Here is an 18,718-nt window from a genome sequence, read left to right on the forward strand (position 1 = left end):
TGAGTTAACATTATCCACATAGATAAAAACTGGTTTAACCCTTGTGTTCTCCTCGGGTCGTTCTGACCCATCAGTCATTGTGACCCACCGTCGTATTGCGACAACTTTACCGCATACAAAAACAAAGTGAAGCATTTTCTTTTAACCGTCGGGCTGTCTCAGACCCCCCACATTGCGAAGGTTAAAAGAAAAGTATTTTAATTTGTTTTTGTATTGGGTAAAATTGGGTAAACACAATGATGGTTCGTTATGAACCTTTGGGTCATGTGACCCGAAGGCAGCACGAGGGTTAAGACATATAAAGCAAAAAAACAAATAAATAACGTAGGTACAATGCCGTGGAGTTTAATGGAAAAGAGGGTGAAGCCAGTCCACTCAGAGTCCAGCGAGAGAGGCTAGCTTCCCCTAACACGTCAGAATGTTCCTGTCGTGGTCCATGGCCTCCAGTACCGGCCCGTCCTCTATTCCCAGCAGGTGTCCATCCTCCGTACGCGCACCCTCTGTTTGTAGTGGTACTCCTTCAGGTGCTTCTTCAGGGCGTTGGGGATGGGCAACACGTTGATGCCGTCGTACGTGGTCCGGCTGCTGGTGACCGCTCGGCAGATGTGCTGCAGGCTGAAAGGCTGGCTCCGGTGGATGGGGTTGGACAGCAGGGGCTCGAAGAACATGCAGGAGTTGGGGTCCTTGTAGTGCTCCAGCAGGCCCGTGACGGTGGGGGCGTGGAACACGCTGGGGTCGTGCACGTCGAAGCTGAAGTTGTGGTTCCACTGCTCGATGCGGGCGTGCAGCGAGCGACCGTAGCGGCGGAAGCTGACGGAGAAGAGGTAGTCCTCCTGGGCGGAGTCCCGGAGGAGGAAGGTGCCCTCGGGTTTGCCCTCCAGGAGAGTCTCCGCCTCGTAGCGGTCCATCACGCCCCAGTAGCAGGGCAGGTTGGTGATCTGCAGCAGGTCCGGCACCAGACAGTGGATGTAGTCGATCTGAGTGTGGATCCGATAGCCGTCCTGGACTTTGGGACTCTCGGTCGGAGGGTGGGCAGCTCTGGCGGGCAGGCTGCTCGTCGCGACCTCCGGGTCAACCAAGGGGACGGGGACCACGTCGCAGGCAGGGGTGGAGGCGGAGACGGAGGCGGAGACGGAGGCGGCAGCCGAGGCTGAGGAGGAGGCCACCACCTCGTCCAGAGTGTCCAGGCAACTCTGCAGGAGGAGCTGGTGCTGCTGGTGCTGCCTCTGGAGCAGCAGCTGCTGCTGCTGGTGAACGGTGGCCCGCTCATCCCCAGCCAGCTCGTTCATACCGTGAGCCAGCTTGGGGCCCAGTTTGTACAGAGGATTGATCTGGGCCGTCACCTCGAAGGTGTGGATCTCTGCGTTGGGCGGTGGCTCCACGCCCTGCTCGATGCTAATGCGCCTGCGCTCTCGCAGCCTGTCGTCCACGTCCTCCACCGTGGCGGCCATGTTGGAGGTGGAGGGGCTGCTGACCACCTGTGTGTCCAGGAGAGGAGGCTGGGAGATGGGAGCCGTGTGCTGCTTGATCAGGTACCACTTCTGGGCCAGTTCGGAGTCCGCGGGGAACGGGCAGTCATCCAGCATGAGCTCACTGAGGTGGATCTTGCGGCGCGATGAGGCGGCGGAGGGCGTGAGGACCTGTGGGATGGCTGACGCACTGTGGGTCTTTATGGGGAAACACTGACCCATGGCATCTTGGATTTTTTGACGGAGAGTGCGACCGCCACCCGCCCCCCTGCCTTCAGCCTCGCCAGCTAGTGGCAGCTCAGTGACCTGGCCATTTGTCCCCTGTCTCGACCGGACAGTCCCCCTGTCCTGTCCCATGGAGGCAGAGGGGTCCAAGCTCTGCCACCTAGTTCCCTCCCTCAGGGGCGAGGAGGAGCAACGATCCCTCGACTCCAGACCGTTCAGTAGCTCTCCATACTCAAAGCCGTCACTGACAGGGCGCTCAACAGTTGGCTCGTGGGATGTCAGGCCTTTTTTCTTACCCCGTCCTCCCTTCCGCCCCCCTCCAGCATCCCGTCTCTCCTCAGACCGGCTCTGTCTCACCTTGGGACGGGCACCCCGTTCCCTGTCTTTTCCACGGTCACCTGACTCTTTCAGTAATGACATAACTGTTTAGTGTGGAGGTGAAGTGATTCACTCAGTTTACAGAGAATAAGCTGGTTAGCTCCCAAAGGCAAGTATCCCGTTCAGTCTTTCAGCAGGGGTTACGGGGCAATGCATAGCATTATGGTGCCTGCATTTCTTAATCAGGTACTTGAGGCAAAAAAACAACAAAAAACAGTTACAGTTAGATTAAAAATAGTAATTGTCATCGAATTTAATTCTTGAGATATTAAGCGTCTAGAAAGAGTACATTTACACTTTTTTGGTAAAGCTAACTAATCAAAGACTCTTTGGGGTCGTATGTTTCACTAGTTTTATTGATGATACACAACTTGTTATCAATTTAATTCTGGTCATCATTAATCTCTTAGCCAACATTTAGATGATTCCCAGATAATCTACTTCATACTGAGTATAAAAATCGGGAAGTAAACATTAGCTAATCTCTAGCTAGCTAACCTGTTTCGGCTGCTAGCCTGCTGTTGTGTTGACTTTTCCCGCTGTGTTGTTACTGTATTTCAATGTAACTCCTTTGAGTACCTACCTTTAAGCTAATTGAGTATGTCCACTTGAATATATAACTAAATATGAACAGATTTGACTAATTTGCTTTCAACTCCTCTTCGTCTATGCTATTGTATTGTGTTCGCTTGCTAGCAAGTTGGTTAAAATCAGGAAGAGGAAGTACAAGAATACGTTTTCATAATAAAAGTTCATATAAAGTAAAAGTCAAATGTCCTTGACTAGTCTGAATTTTTTGTATAGTAGATTCAGTCCCCAGATTAAAATTGTGAATACGTGTATTATATGTTTATGAACATGACCACAAAGAAACATGAGTTGAGTAGCAAAAAAAAAAAATACTCTTTATTTGGACTGTCTATCTGAGCAAAGCTGCAGTTCAGATCATTCAAACATAAAATGTGTGACAGTAAAAAAGTAGTTTCTAAGCATGGGATGCAAAATGTTCATTCATAAAACATTAGAAAAACGTTTTGGGGGTGGGGAATTAGTATTAAATATAAATTTTACAAGACAGAGATGCAACAAAGTATACAACTGACTGCTTATTGACTATGCCAGGCAGGAACATGAACACCATCTGAAGGTCCAGGACAAAGAGTCTTAATATGTACTGAATGACACACAAGCTATGTACCTCATAACTCTGCTTGGCAAGAAAATATTAACCCAAACTTGTGAAGTGTATTTTCAAACCCAATTCACACATCACTGGAATGTAAACATACGGTAAACATATTCCTTGGCCTGTTGTTAGTGTTGAGTTATACTCATAATCACATATATCACAGCTCAGACTGGAAATGTCATTGCCCACCACTCTTCAATAGAATATGAAGCTCCCAGAGTCTATTTTGCAGGCTTAAAGAACCCTGTCCTACACATTGGTAGCCTCCAACCTGTATAATCATTTCAGGTACGCTATACTATGGTACATAGACCAATCAAATTAGACTCTGAGCCATGTAACATGTACGTACTGTACAGTGTTGGCCCAACCAATTTCACACAATAGCTTAGATAAGAGAAAATTGACTAACTATATCTGAAATATGTAGATGTTTTCCCCCCAAATATACTCATCTCTCTTTGTGGACAAGAAATCTGATGTAGTCATCAAGTCAGACATGTCCTAGAGCCAGCTCTGAGGATAACTGTGACTAGAAAACTACTCAGCTCAGTACCCAAGCAGAGACAGAAGAAGCAGGGGCTGTGCCTCTCAGGCTAAACGCCTCGCTTTATCAGCAACTGGCATCTGACAGTTGAAACCACAAGGCCAAGCAAGATCAATCTTCTCGTTACTCCACAACTCCAGGAAGGCAGACGGCACGTGCCCCACATGGGTGTCCGTCTGACTTATATGCGGAGTCATGATCGCAACGTAGATAAGACTCGTGGTAGCAGGCATCAGTCAATCTCTACCCAGCCAGCCAAGTACTTTATGCATTACACATATAAAGAGATGAAATATTCAAATGAGTAATCTGATTTTCAGACATCACATTACACAAGGGCATGCCCACGCCAGAAGTAAACAGTGCTCATTGGGAGGCATCAACATTGAACATCAGTCACATCACTTTTGCCTTCTCCATTTGATGACATCGAGCACCATCACGAGCACTCAATTCTGTCCTCTTATAAGCAATATCAGAACTCAAATCTTGTGGGGGAAAAACATGCATTTCAAGAATAAGAAAAAAGCAGAAGTTGTTTATCAGGGGAGCGTATAAAGAATAAGAGTGGAAAAGACGTTGGTAAATAACCATGTTTACTAAACAAGTAGAACAGTCATGGCTCTGTGGAAATAAAAATGAATATGGAGATCCCTGCCTTAAGACACAGACGATCCATGAGATAAGACCATATACGCACATGCACCTCTCCCCTGCCACATTCAAACACAGAGGCTGGCACACAATCTTGGATTCAACACTGATACCACATGATAATGTTGGGGCTGAAGGATATCCAAGCGCCTTCCAAAAAAAGTAAAAGTAAAAATATATGATTCATCAAATCTCCACACTGGCCGTTGGGAAGAGAGGTGGGTACTGGTTCATTCTGAACAAGACTTGAGCCTCATTTGCATTTTCCAGAGCCAATCATAACAGTGCCTCAGGGTAGAAAGGGATTTCATTAAGGTTTCTTACCCAGCGTTAACAGTGAGGTAAAGAGCAACGCTCCCTGAAAAATAAGTACTTGAAAACAGACACAACACCTGCCCTTTCCTCAATTTTTTTCTTTTTTCACAAATGCAATTTAACTTCAGCTCCCACAGTACAAACCTCCCCAGCCCTGCTGCAACCCTGTAAGGATTGCTCAGCGCTTAGCTTGCAAATGAGATTCATCATCATTTGTGTAGTACAGCACAAAATTTCAATGCAGACTGGTTGCGGCTGGCATATTTTCCTTCTTCAAAACTGACATTGTTTTAACAAATACCGCATTTACCTTTACATATATGACTCTGGCATCAGAATTCGCACAGACCCCTTCTCTTTGGCCTTGTTACGATAGGGTGGGACACAGTCGTTTTTTTTACCCATATGAAGAGTTTATCCACTCTGCTGCAGGAGTGGGATGAACCAGGATATTAAGTCTGTCAATGTGTCAGGGCCTTCCTTGCTAAATAGTGTACATGTACATGACACGCAGGGCCTGGCTACAGGCTGACCATATGTATGTGTGTGTGTTTGTTTGTGTGTGTGTGAATGCGCAGTGCCCACAAATAGGGGGCAGCGTGCAGAAGTGCCTTGCTCCAGGTCAGGAGACTGTCTGGATACAGTATATGGGGTGTGAAGCTTGGCTCTCAATGTTCCTGGACAGCAGCCTTGCTCCAAGGCAGTGTCGTTACCCTTTGTATTTTCTAGCTACTGGGAGGAAGAGGGGAGAAACTTGGGGGTAGACGCCCCTTAAGACAGCACCAATCCTCCATATTCCTCTCAGAACCCTGCTCATCTTAATGTCACAGTCCTGCAGAAGACACTGAGCAGTTTTGTACAACTAACCTCTCATCTCTCCTGTAATATAATAGTAATCTGTATTCCATTTATAATAAACTTAGTTAAGTATAATAAAGTAGAAAAATATCAGAGAACATATACACAGTTAGTTTTGTCGTTGTCGTTTTTGTAGTGACCATTTCGCTTTGTTGTTTTCTGAAGCATATACTTTGTGCTGGGCTACAAGGAGCTGAACAGACTTCTGTTGGAGTGAACCGGCGACTTTGTTTAAACTTTTTTTTTCCAACACTTGTTTCTTGACTTGTTTTCATATTGTTGATGTTCGGTCCATTCCATCTAGAAAAACAGGAGATTGGTATTTCAAATGACATAGATAAAGCAAGGAGACAACAACATAATATTACAATATAATATCGACACAGGAGACGGTCAGTTGTGTTGAGTTGCTGTGAGCTTTGTGCTGTGCCTGAGGGTTACCCGGACACAGTGCCGGTCCCTTACCCCCTAAGGCATGCTCTGTCATACTGAGGCACAGTGACTCCAGCGTGGGGTTGATCTCCAGGTCGGACCCTGGACCTTGAAATTCTGAGGGAGAGAAGGGACAATCACATCAACCTGTTATGCTGCTGAAGGGAGAGGGAGGTTGGGGCAGAGTGTGTAGGTTGGGGGGTATGCGTGAGGCCGTGGAGATGGCAGGGAAGCTACCTTGCTGCTGGAACAGGAGCATGGTTTGAGGGGAGGTGTGGACAGGGAGCGAGTGGGTCCGCTGCACGGAGCTGCGACTCTGGCTTGGCATGCTGTTGCTGCCCCCGGGGTTGGCGAACCACAGGTTCTAGAAAGAAAACATGAGCGTCCAATAAAAACACGCCATTCAATCTCTGTATTCTACACAGTTTTCTCCTGCGGGGACAAACGGACGATGCCTCCGGTTATGATGATGATTCATCTAAAAATGATATGCCAACCCTTTTGAGTTTTACATTGATTAAAGTGTCAGGGACTTTTATAATGCCTCATTCGTCTGTCAAAAAACTAATTTTAACCAAGAAAGGAGAAGACTCCTAAGGCACAAACTCTGTCCTTTCCACTCAGATCTGTCCTTTCCACAGATGGGAACAGGCTAACTAGCTCAAACTTGATTCAACAAACACTTCTCTTTCGTAAGAACATTTTGGTTTTCCACTTCTGAGCACGACTTTGGTTTTCCCCGACAGTGTTTCTATACGGCTTTTGGCACGGCCATGAGCACTGACCTGTCTGCCTTGGCCCCCCAGAGCAGGGCTGGTGAGGGTATGGCGGGGGGAGGCCCCCCCGATGCCACCTGGACTCAAGAGCCCCATGCCTCTGGTCGGGAGCCCGCGTGGCGGCATGGTAAACTGCCTCTGTCCCCGGCGCCCCAGAGCCCCACTCACAGAGCCTGCTGTGGGGAGGGAGTTGGACCCATACGCCCAGCTGGAAGAGGACACACACACACACACACACACACACACGTGACATCAGGCACACTTGCACAGTCCTCATTCTAGGAGGAGGTAGAGGCAGCCAGACCTCCTGAGCTCACCGAAAGAAACATTTCGGCGCCTTGAATGAAATATGTGCTGTTTTCATATGAACAGAAGTAGGGAGAACAAAGAGAGAGAAAGATCCATCAAAAGGGGAACGAGAGAACAACAGGAGTCTCACCCTTTCTGTCGGTAGACAGGCATGTCCAGCATGGTCTGCATGGCCTTCCGGGGAAACAAGCGGAGCAGCTTAAGAACCTGCTGCTTCCACGAGACCAGCCTCTTCCTCTGGGTCTCTGTGAACGCCTGAGAGAGAGACGGCGAGAGAGAGACAGCGAGAGAGAGAGACAGCGAGAGAGAGAGACAGCGAGAGAGAGAGAGAGAGAGACAGAAATGACAGGAGCAAAGATAAGAGAGTGCAGCAGGGAAGCAGGAATCAGTACTTCAAACAGCAATGCAGTCAAAGGCATCAAGCAGCGCGTATAACTCCACCGCTAAGGGGAAGTTATACATTTGTAAATACTTAGAAAAGGCTTCCTGCAAACAACCGGATCACCACGTCCTCCTGAAGCCAAATGGATTACCCCCCCATGTGAAGTTGCCATTCCAATTTAGACTACGCCACATAAAATACGTCCAAAAAGGTGTGCGCTTCCATCCAGGAATAGATGCGTTCCCAGGCTCTCACCTCGTGTGTCAGACACTTCTCGATGAGCTGCAGGTAACAGCTGATGTTCTCCTCATCCGGCCGCGACACCAGCAGCTGAGTGCACACTGCAACACACACACGATAGTTAATATCACACACACACCATGGTACAAGGGACAAGAAAACAAGAACCAGCGGGACCTCCTAGAAATGAAACTGTATCCCCATCTCACCTTTACCCATGACGCGCGTAAACTGGCCAGCAATGTCGCCGTCTGATATGGGTGCGGTGGAGGACTCCCCGTCACAGGCAGGGGGGTTGTGGGGCTGGAAGGCCTCCGAGGAGAGCTCCTTGTCCTCCCCAGGCTTGGAGTGCTCGGGGGCGGAGTCGCCGGGCTCGCTGAGGTCCCTGTGCGCGGCGCCGGCAGGGCAGCAGGATTTGATGGGCGTGATGATGATCTGCTGCAGCTCCTGGAGGGCGTTACGCAGGTTTCCACCTTCCAAGATGTCCTGTCAAGAAGGAAATTGCGTTTTTTTTTTTTCTGGAATAACACTGCAAATTCAGAGAGGTTTTGAAATTGAAAGGCTCTCTGTAAGTGATACCTTCTCTAAAGACTTGAGGACACTCTGCCGCTCTCGCAGTTTCTGGATGCTCAAGGCGATCTTGTGACGCGCTCCCTTGGTCACATTCTGAAAAGGCAAAAGAGGAAAAAGATGGAGAGAGCAGTCATTTCAATGGGGAACACATAACATCCTTCCCGTCGCTAAATAACCATCCAAATAACCACCAGTCTCATTCTAGCCGTGGAGCAGAGCCCAAATCACTGTGTTTATCTGTCAGGACAGCTCTATATAAAACTGGGGGCTGCATTGCTTAACTTCACGCTTCACTGGCTTTGATGTCAGGCGCTGTTGAACAGCTCCCTGTGCTGTTGAACAGCTCCCTGTGCTGTTGAACAGCTCCCTGTGTTGGACTGGAGGACAAACCTGTGACTCCAGGTGGTGCTCTGTAAGAATCATCATCTCCTCATACGTCATCTGAGAGAAAAGTGCTGCGTATTTGTGAAGACGGAGACTCTTCAGCCACGTGGGAACATCTAAGACAACAAAAAAAAACGAGGGAAGACGTCACACTCTGAGCCACGCTCGCCGTCGGCGGGAGGTGGCTTTTTACCGCGGGGGAAACATCGACAAAGCCTCGGGATGAACTCTCGACCTTTCATGCCACTGCCGTCCTCCTGGAAGGTGTTGCGTGCAGAGCCCTGGTCCTCCGTCTGCTCGCTGCCTGACGAGGCCACGCTGCTCTGGGGGGACAGGGGCGCGTGGTCCGTGGGTAAGTAGGCCTGGCGCCCCCCCAGGTCGTCCTGGCTCAGCCACTCCGACCCACACGCCTGGGGGCTGGAGGGGATCAGCGACATCGACCTCTTCAGAGGGCTGGGCTGCATCTGCCCCCCCAGGCCTGGCGACAGAACACAATCACAGCATTTTCAGAAAGGCCACACAACAAACGTTTCAACCAAGATAGTTTGCGTGCTAATTCTGACCACGCGGCGCCAATGTCACCTCTCTCTGTTTGTCCCCGCTGGGCTGACTGACCTGCGCTGTTGCTGTTGATGGGAGAAGGCATCCCGCCAGGGAACGACATGTGTCCGTTCTGTCCTGCTGGGGAGGTGCTGGAGGAGGGGGGCTTCTCGTGCCAGGCATGGCCAGGATCCATGGCCTCAGCGGAGCTGGGCCACTCATCTGAGCCCTGGCGAGGGTGGTAGGGGGCGGAGGGTGGCCTGGAGGCGGGCGCGTAGCCACTGGAGAGGTGCTCCTCCAGGTGGTTGAGCCACATGGCCAGAGAGGTCCGGTCATCGAGGGTGGTGGCGGGGTGGATGAGGGCGTAGGATAGCAGCTGTCGGCTCTCCTCCACAAACAGGCTGCTTTCGATGGTGTGGCTCAGCACCTTCTGCAGCAGCTTCATGTATTCACACTTGGCCTCGCTGTTGCGGGGCTGGAGCAGGGGCAGGTGGGATAGCAGCAGGGACACTGCCTTCTCTTTGGGCTCTTGGTGCCATTGGCTAACAATGGCTGTGCAGAGAAGAGATCGACAGGAGAAGAAAGACAACGAATTGAAATACATTGCTTACGCGTGTGCTTTGGAGTGAGCGAAATGTGGTCAATATCGTTAATACATGATCACAAGTGTGTAGATTATGATGAGAGTGTAGTCCCCCAGCTACCTGCGTTGTTGGCCTCGGCCTCCAGGATGTGGATCTCAGTGCAGTCTGCCAGCCAGTGCTCCAGGCAGATATGCAGGAAGCGGGCCTGGGTGCGGGACACCCTCTTGAGCAGGGACAACAGTGCCACCGTCTGCTCGCACTCATTCCAGCCCTTGAACCAGTCAGTCAGGATGCCCACCTGGTCTCGGAACATCATGGCGTGTTCCCTTGGGAACAGGGACGGGAATGTGTGGGTGGGGCCGGTGGGTATGGGGAGGACTGCAGTATCACAAACTGTTTCAGTCTGGCTCCGCTCAGTGGCGGCGGTACAGGAACAGTCCTAGGATCCCCTCACAGCGAAGCGGGGGGGCCCTCACATGGTTCAGCTGCAGCAGAGGCTCCTGGTGAGGGGTGGTGCAGAGACAACTAGGACAGGGTTCAGTGCAGTTTGGATGAGAACTGTGTATGTCCAATTGAGCTGGTGGTGTCTCAGACAGGAGGCAGAGGCTCTCTCCTGAGTATCTGCACCTGCATCTTCCCAACCCTACCAAATCGACAGGGACACGGTTAGGTCAGGGTACAGGTTAAGATTAATTGCGCACTGAGGACTGTCAAATCTTTCTCAATGCAAATACACTGATACACATGTTGTTCAGCTTTAATTGGTAGCTTAGAAACGCCACAGCCCGGCATTTCTATGCTCAACATTACTGCATATTATGGAGTTTACTTGTTTACATTTACATTTTACACTGCATAAACATAACAAACAGCAGGTTATATTATCAAACATTGTGTTTAAGTTGGTTCTGCACAGCAACAGCCAATTCATTTGCAAGCGGACTTGAAAAGCTATCATGTTGTTCTATGCTCTAATTGTGTCTAATTCACTGAAAATAATGCCTGGGTCGCTGAATGATAACGTTTAAAACCAAGATCAATCAGTGATATGAGCATGAATGGAGCATATACATGTGACAGTTGTTTTATAATACACATACTATGGTCCAGCAAACTAGCATCCATGTCCTTTATTTAGCTCAGCTAACGCTAATCATAATGCAGAGATAATCAGCTTCATGGTGCAAAAGTGGAGCACAATAACGCCAGCATCATCACTTCCGATGAAAGCGGGCTCCAAATGATTATTCCCAATAATTTATATACTGGCTAGGTAGCTAACAATTATATTGTGGTTTAACGGCATTTACAGTCTAATCTTATCGGAATGTGTTGGAAAAAAGATATCTGTTGATTTGGCTGTGAATGACACGTAGCTTGCCAGCCACTAAAATAGCTAATGTGGCTGCCTCTGACAGCGTTAGTTTCTTGTAGCTAACTAAGCTTTCTTGTCGGTGTTAGCAAGCCAGTTAAGAAGCCGGTTTTGCTTGTCTAGATTCATCAACGTCTACATTCACACTGATTTAACCAGCTAAACAAACCAGAACACAGTCTGGTAACTGAAAGCTAGCAGATTTACCCTATAACACACGACTTAGCATTAGTGTTTGCATAGTAACGTTATCTAAATGTGATTAACTTGGGACTTGTTTTGATAATAAATAGCACGAATCTAACTAGCATAATTAGGCCCTTACCGACTTGATGTTTTTCCACCGTGTAATGGGTGAGAGTGAATCGGGATTGGTATTGTTTTCCGTTCCGACGTTGCTGCTGGAATGTCCCTCTCTTTCTCGTCTCGGACGAAGCTAACGGGCTAGCAAAGTAACGACGAGAAACAATGTAGATCTCACGGTACAAATGTCCTACTTGTTATTTAGCCAACACGCTAGGTAATTTAGCACGAAATGTATGACGTTGAATAAATATAAATAACATACGGTAGCTATAGTCGTTTGTTTGTTTACGTATGTGGATTGCACTTGTCAGCTAGCCTAGCTGTTGGCTAATTGATTAGCTAGTTAGCAACTAGCAGCGCTAGCTAATCTCTCGCTTGCTAGCTAGCAAGAATTTCCTAGAGTAATGTTAGCTAGCTTGCTAGCTATAATGCAAAACAACTCAAACAAAGCGCAGATTTCGATCCGATGCTAGCGGTATATTAGTTTCCTTTACAATAAGGACATGTAATGATTTCAGACGTAACACAATGCATCTATATACAAAAATGTTTCTTTCCACACACAAAAAATGGAGCGCAGCGCCGCTAGCCTGGAGAAATTTACTTCGTTCGGTCTGATTTGACGCAAGACGTGGGCCACTAGCGTGGGGTTGCCAGGTTGTCTCACACCCTCCATAAAGGTGTCTAAACACTGATCCATAACAGTTTTAAATAACAAATTCGAACAGTAAAATTCAGATCCCCAAAATTCGAACCAAAGAAATTCTATAATAAAAAATAATATTTGAATATCTGAATCTTGATTTTTTTATAGCATTTTTGGGATCTGAACTTTACTGTTCGAATTTGAGCAACCTGAATTTCAGAAACTTAAATTTTAGGATGAAATTTTTTTAAACATTTAAATAAATTTATATTTACATTTTGAAGAGGTGAATTCAAAACCAAACAAATTCGGTGTTGTGTAAATTTCAACATTAAATATTCAATGCCTTAAAACATGTCACAGACTTGCTTCAATACATCTTGGCTTTATGAAAAAAGGGAGGGTCAGTGACGAATGCTCTATTTTCCTCAGAGTGAGTGCCCTCCCCCTGTATGAAAAAGGAGGTTCTTGTGACACAGGCAGCATCCTCTCACTAGCTGGTGGTAGAGAAGGAACTACCTAAACAAGAAAATCTCACTGAAGACCAGAAAGCATAACAGGACCTTTTCCAGAATGGTATGGAAGACTTGCTTACTTGTATGATTAGGCTCTTCCACAAATGTGTATTTGGAATGGTGATGTGCCCCAGGTTTAAAGTAAATTACTTTTTTTTTAATATATATTACTCTGTTTGTCTATGCTACCCATGTCCACCATCCCCCACATTGCTTAACAGGAAGCTGCACAGTCTCATGATGCAAGAAAACACTTCCTGGCCTAAATCTGTCACTTTAAAATGTTTGTAATGGGTTGAAATTCATGCATGGCAAAACCTGCACATCATAGTTAAGATTCTTTTGCACTCTCCCTCTTTCTCTTCTTGGTGCATGTGTAGGCTTGTGCATGTTATTTGACCAAATAGACATGTTTTAATCAGAAACGCCAACACCTTACTGAAGTAAATCTTATGTTTTAGTCGAGCTCCCTTGTTGTGTGTGAGGTGGACGAGAGCCTGAAAGCAAAACTGAAGAAGTTCAGATTCCGAAAAGAGACCAATAATGCAGCCATACTGAGTGAGTGCTGACTCATCATATTCACTTCTTCTTAACTAAGTGTACATAATATAACACATGCAGTATCTTCAAGACTAACCTTATTAACTAACCCTAACACATGTTCTATGGGTAGTGCATGTGGACATACATTATGCAAATACCTACTACAATCTTGTATCTCCCAGTGAAAATTGACATGGAGAAACAGCTTGTAATCCTGGAGGAAGAATATGAGGCAAGTCTTTCAATTATAAGACCTGAGTGTCTTAAGCCAGATTCACTTAGAACTTATTTATACGTATCAGGTAACCTTAGGTCATTTCCCTCCTATTTCAGGACATAACCCTGGATGACTTGAGGAATGAACTTCCAGAACGTCAGCCTCGATATCCTCATCATTCTCAATTTCAGTTTTACACAACTTGTATTAGAGGTCATTCACTGATTCAAATTCCTTAACTGTGAGCCACATTTATAGTCTACAGCTACAAGTATATCCATTCAGATGGCAGAGTGTCCTATCCTCTGTGTTTCATATTCTCAAGTCCAGTTGGTGAGTCATTTTTCAATGAGGGAACCGTCCTGTTCCTATTCAGAATTGTGTGGATAGGCAATAATGATCCCTCAAAGAAACACAGTAATGAATCCTAATGGTAGACCGTTTTGTCATCCTGATTTACTGGCTTGATAATATCAACAGGATGCAAGCCTGAACAGCAAATGATGTATGCAGGCAGTAAAAATCAACTGGTCCAAGCAGCCGAGCTCACAAAGGTGATGGGTTTGGTTATCTCTAGTGTGGGTTATCTCTAGTGTGGGCTTAAAACTAAAAGGCTCATCATGTCAGACATCTTACTAAACAGTGTTTCCATCTGACCTATGAACTGTACTTTGTCAATAGGTTTTCGAAACACGGAACATCGATGATTTGTCAGAGGAATGGCTGAAAGACAAGCTGTCTTTCTTTCGTTGAAGAGTTTTCCCCTTGTTCTTGAATGCATCGATACAACTTAATAAATGTCAGACAAGTCAGGTCCATTTCAGTCATTTATTATGAATTGCTTTACATAACACCACTACAACCTACTCATGAAGAGCATTTCAACCAACACTTTCTAATCCCATATCCCTTTTCTATAAGCATTCCATCTGTGGTCCATACACATCAAGGGCACTTTGCTTTGAAGAAAAAAAGGTTTACAAAAGACACATTTTATAAAATCAGCAACTACAATTTATTTACAAAGTCTACATGTTCATAATTGACATGTCCATTGATGTATTCACTATCTGCAAAAAAATGACATAAAAGCCTATAAAATGCAACACTGCATTATAACATAGCGCTGCATTTTATTGTCCATTTTCAAAGACATAATGCAACCCTCTAATGGTGAGAGGACATGGAAACAAACTGAAATTCAACAGGGTTAGGCATGAGATCCCAACAGAAAAAAAACTTGTGTACATATTTGAACCATACACTAAACTACAGTGTACAAGTAGTGCATCCCCTCTGTCAAGCAGACAGGCATCATCAACGAGACAGAGATTCTGTTCCCAGACTGTGCCGTTTAAAAAGGGACGAGCCGGATATATTACATTTGTGGCTCTGAGAAATCGCCCGCCTGGAGCATAGGGATGAGACGTGGGATGAGTACTGGTACCGGTCCGGCGGCCCTATTCACTGTCGCTGCCATCACTGGAGTCTGAGCCCTGCTCGCTGCCACTTCCGCTCTGAGCCCCGCCCCCAGAGTGAGGGCTGCCGCTGGCGCTGCTGTGGGCGGGAGTCGCACTGCCGCTCCTCCTCCGCCCCCTCTCCCCTTCGTCCTCGCTCCCGCTGCCCTCCTCGCCGCTGCTGCGCGCGCCGCCCTTGGCCTCGTTGTCCTCGCTGTCGTCGTCGCTGCCAAAGATCTCCTCTTCGTCCCTCATCTCCCGTGTCCTCTCCTCGCCGCTCTCGCTGCCGCTGGCGCTGGTCTTCCTCCTCCGCTTGGCTCCCTCCCCCTCCTCCTCCTCCTCCTCCTCCTCGTCCCTGCGCTCCGCCGGCGCCTCCTCCTCCTCTCGCTCAGACTCGCTCTCCGAGTTGTCTCCTTCGCTGTCACTGCCTTTCTCCTTCTCGTCACCTGTGGAAGAGGACAGAGATGAGCATGCGCAGGTTGCAGAGGCGGAGCAGGGGGTTCACACAAACGTAAGTGGAGATGAAAGAATGTACGAGACAGAGCTGAGAGGAGACACGGACCCGAGTCCTGCAGGTCTTTATCCAGATCCAGGTCCTCCTCGTCCTCTGGCTCGTGGTTCTCCAGCTGGGCCTTGCGGGCATCCTGAAGCGGACAGGGATGAATCAGTACCACTCCTGCTGAGGCTCGTCAGCAGACACGAGTCACGGTGAGACGACATGATACGCGGCCTTACCTGGGCTTCCAGCTCCTTCTCGTTCATGTCTCTGTGCTTACACACCAGCACGGCGTTTGTGGTGGACTGGGCTCCAGCCTTGGCCCTTCTCTTGCTCAGACGCACTCTGAAAAACCACGGGTCGACAAGAGTGAATAACTACGAAACTAAACCGATAACAGTGAATCGTGCTCACCGCTGAGTGAAAAAATGTCACACTTCAACTGTCTCCGTGTAAAACTGAGCTAGGTCACGGTCAGCTCCGTGCCTGGCCTTGCTTACCTCGTCTCCAGCTCGTTGTAGTAGACTCCATCCCCATCTCTGAAGATGAAGAAATAGTTCTCCTCGTAGCCCTTGCTGGCCTTGTTCTTCACGTTCCAGTTGTACTCCCTGGCTATCTTGTAGTCATACCTTTTCACAAAGAAAACCCACTCAAACTTAGAAGCAGATATTTGCATAAGTGGACATTGCCTGTCCAGAAAGATAACCTGTTGGTAAAAAGAGTGTTTCCCTATAAAAAGGTGACTTTGCCTCTCAATTTCAGAAGGCGCACTTACAGGTCTTCAGGCATGTAGTCCAATTCTTCGTCCACATCTCTCTTGCGCTTGCGAAGTGTTTCTTCGTTTGGTAGGAAGTAGGCCACAAACTGATTTCCTTCCTCGTCCATCATACCTCTGCACAGTAGTTAAGTAAAAAACAAACAAAACATCAACATCTTAACAGCCGGACACCGACCCACACCACTAGTGGAGATGTAAATAGGCCCAACACACCTAATCATGGCTTGTGACATCATGTCCACACCAGCAGGTCCGGCCATGTCTTTGGGTGCAGGATCCGAGTCAAAGATGACTTGGGCACATGGGTTGATCCACATCTAGTGAGTAGAGCACAACAAATACACATGCTTACTGTCAGGTTCATTATACAGCAAGACTGACACACTGATCTTACAGCAGCCAATAAGTGCCATATATTTCATATGGCAGCTCACATGCCCAATAGGACCCATCAAATATATGTTTTGGCCCTTCACCATCCTCTGTGTTAAACTGTGAGCCGTCAAAACAATTAGTAACAAACAGAATCCAATCACTGGGACTTGATTGCTAACCTTAAAGTCAGGGAACACTGGAAGCACCTCAACAGGAGTGACTCTGGGTTTACTGTAGTGCTGGGTGACCTGAGGACAAAACCACAACACATCCTTAAATCCTAATGTTTGCCAACTCAACTCTGTGAGGAAAGGTTGAAGACACGCAGTCAGCCACGAGGGTTCAGTACACCGTTGCAGAACGGCTGAGCTTACCGATTTTTGTGCATCCTCAAATGTCTTCTCAATGGCAGAAATCTGGCTGTCCCTATCCTTATAGATTTCCTCCTCGGTGAACTGCTGTTTGACGGACACTCCAATCCTGAATAGTGATGACATACGCAATATGAACCAAATGGAGCAAGCACACAGTACGTATGGTTTATGGACAGGGGATCAGGGGAGTAATCACAATGATGGGATGAAACTTACTTGACTTCCACTTTCTCATTGGAGACTCCGTATCTGTTGAACTCTGTGGAGATGTACTCCGTTTTCCTCATCCATGGGACTACCTTGGCATGCTGCTGGGATCTAAAAGGGACAGAAAGGAGATATTCAGTGACACAAAAACACGGTTAACAAAGTCCTTCCAAATGAAGGTTGAACTATGTCACATAGATGACTAAATTTGAGTTTAACCGTTTGGAGCTTGATGGAGCCTGAATGTCCTCCTCCAGTAGTTTCTCGTCAGCTGGATCTAAGAGAACTAGAAAAGATAAGAAAATGAGTCTGAATTTTACACATTAGTATCAATGACAAAAAGACACATTGAGAGGGTTGAGGTCATGGTTGATGGACTTACTGCTGGGGTCAATACGGTAGGTGTCTGGGTTGATTAGGTCAATGGTGACTCCAAGGTCTGGCTCTGTCAGCAGTTCATGTTTGTGCTGCTTTTCTAACGAGGTGGCCTTATACTGCACAAACCTGTGTGCCACCAGACACACAAAGCCATCCAGCCACATAAGAGTCATTGGTATTACAGTTGCATGGAGGAAATTTGAGTGAAACCTGACATTTACCTGTGCTGGTCAAAGGGGTATGTGATGAATTTAGGGTCAAATGGGATGTCAGGTAAGCTGTTGCAGTACTTAACCCGACAGACGACTCCAGATCTTAAAGATAAATCAAAAACGAGCAGTACAATCAACATTAGGAGCATTTAATTATCCTCCAGTTGGTAGGATGTAATGTAAACAAAACATTCTCTCTAGAAAATGAGATACCACGATGTCTATCAAAGAACAGATCTGATATAAACAAACTTACCTTTCTGGGACCGTTCTATGAGAGGAACTCCTGGACAGAAGGAAAGATCAATCCACAGTGAAGATTTCCAGAAACGTCTGACAACAACTCATGAATGTATACTATCTAGACAACACCTGCAAGTTGACTTAATGCAACCCAACCAGCTAGCTAATCCAGAAAGGCATTAGGTTACCTACCTATCTTAGTTATTCAGAAAAGTGAAGCTAAAGTCACGTTGGCAGACCAGCTAGAGCTAAATACACTAACGGCTGAACAGCTAACAACTTACCTGTGACCGTCTTCTCGCTGAGCTTGTGTCTGAATAGTTGGAGCCATTATCCTCACAGAAAGACCGCAACTATTACTAGTGTACTATAAATCTTGACTACGATTAACACTCCTTACATATACAAACACTAGGCTCGATAACGAGAAATGTTTAGCTAGTTTACTGTCTTCTGCTTTGCGTTTGCGCTCTTTTTTCAGCTCGTTCCTCCTTAGTCGTCTCTACAGGACCCTTGATGGTTCTAGTTGGCTTGTAGAGTTGCCTGTATATAAATAGACGGGGATTTCAACGATTCAAGATCAGCTTTTTAGGATTTGTTATGGTTGATTACAGTGGGCATTACTAAACCAACCTGATCCTAGATCCGTGCTTCCGTTAGACTACTGTTCTTTCTGTGGTCCTACGATAAAAAATGTCAGCATAACTGGACGATGAGCGCCACCTAATATCCGGGAGGACTGGG

At 47.0% G+C, this 18,718-nt stretch overlaps 4 protein-coding genes across 5 annotated transcripts; 1 reads left to right on the forward strand and 3 right to left on the reverse strand.

Annotated features, from left to right (window-relative positions):
• Positions 1–287: 287 nt before the first annotated feature.
• On the reverse strand, positions 288–2,798 carry socs9 (suppressor of cytokine signaling 9). Its single transcript, XM_062472216.1, has 2 exons — positions 2,656–2,798; positions 288–2,261 (listed from the first exon to the last, which is right to left on the reverse strand). The coding sequence occupies exon 2, from the start codon at positions 2,112–2,114 to the stop codon at positions 462–464; it is 1,653 nt and encodes a 550-aa protein (XP_062328200.1). The 5' UTR covers positions 2,115–2,261; positions 2,656–2,798; the 3' UTR covers positions 288–461.
• A 158-nt stretch (positions 2,799–2,956) lies between these two features.
• LOC134028595 (protein Smaug homolog 2) lies at positions 2,957–12,176 on the reverse strand. Its single transcript, XM_062472215.1, has 13 exons — positions 11,553–12,176; positions 9,976–10,498; positions 9,347–9,823; positions 8,967–9,209; positions 8,738–8,847; positions 8,354–8,440; positions 7,984–8,260; positions 7,790–7,875; positions 7,283–7,407; positions 6,853–7,051; positions 6,305–6,431; positions 6,101–6,184; positions 2,957–5,935 (listed from the first exon to the last, which is right to left on the reverse strand). The coding sequence occupies exons 2-13, from the start codon at positions 10,169–10,171 to the stop codon at positions 5,907–5,909; spliced, it is 2,040 nt and encodes a 679-aa protein (XP_062328199.1). The 5' UTR covers positions 10,172–10,498; positions 11,553–12,176; the 3' UTR covers positions 2,957–5,906.
• Positions 12,177–12,606: 430 nt separating this feature from the next.
• On the forward strand, positions 12,607–14,270 carry gmfg (glia maturation factor, gamma). 2 transcript variants are annotated; one of them, XM_062473094.1, is made up of 7 exons: positions 12,607–12,755; positions 13,156–13,252; positions 13,420–13,469; positions 13,571–13,620; positions 13,705–13,787; positions 13,935–14,008; positions 14,136–14,270. In XM_062473094.1, the coding sequence occupies exons 1-7, from the start codon at positions 12,753–12,755 to the stop codon at positions 14,205–14,207; spliced, it is 429 nt and encodes a 142-aa protein (XP_062329078.1). In that variant the 5' UTR covers positions 12,607–12,752; the 3' UTR covers positions 14,208–14,270. The 2 variants fall into 2 exon arrangements, with proteins under 2 accessions (XP_062329078.1, XP_062329079.1); XM_062473095.1 differs by having other exon boundaries at positions 12,686–12,755; positions 13,368–13,469.
• A 175-nt stretch (positions 14,271–14,445) lies between these two features.
• On the reverse strand, positions 14,446–18,555 carry paf1 (PAF1 homolog, Paf1/RNA polymerase II complex component). The gene is made up of 14 exons (XM_062473092.1): positions 18,259–18,555; positions 17,988–18,017; positions 17,741–17,833; positions 17,524–17,645; positions 17,361–17,427; positions 17,151–17,252; positions 16,935–17,040; positions 16,740–16,808; positions 16,399–16,502; positions 16,183–16,299; positions 15,908–16,036; positions 15,647–15,752; positions 15,474–15,555; positions 14,446–15,357 (listed from the first exon to the last, which is right to left on the reverse strand). The coding sequence occupies exons 1-14, from the start codon at positions 18,303–18,305 to the stop codon at positions 14,915–14,917; spliced, it is 1,617 nt and encodes a 538-aa protein (XP_062329076.1). The 5' UTR covers positions 18,306–18,555; the 3' UTR covers positions 14,446–14,914.
• Positions 18,556–18,718: the final 163 nt, after the last annotated feature.

Source organism: Osmerus eperlanus, chromosome 11 (genome assembly GCF_963692335.1).
Source record: "Osmerus eperlanus chromosome 11, fOsmEpe2.1, whole genome shotgun sequence".
In the NCBI taxonomy this organism is placed as follows: Eukaryota; Metazoa; Chordata; class Actinopteri; order Osmeriformes; family Osmeridae; genus Osmerus; species Osmerus eperlanus.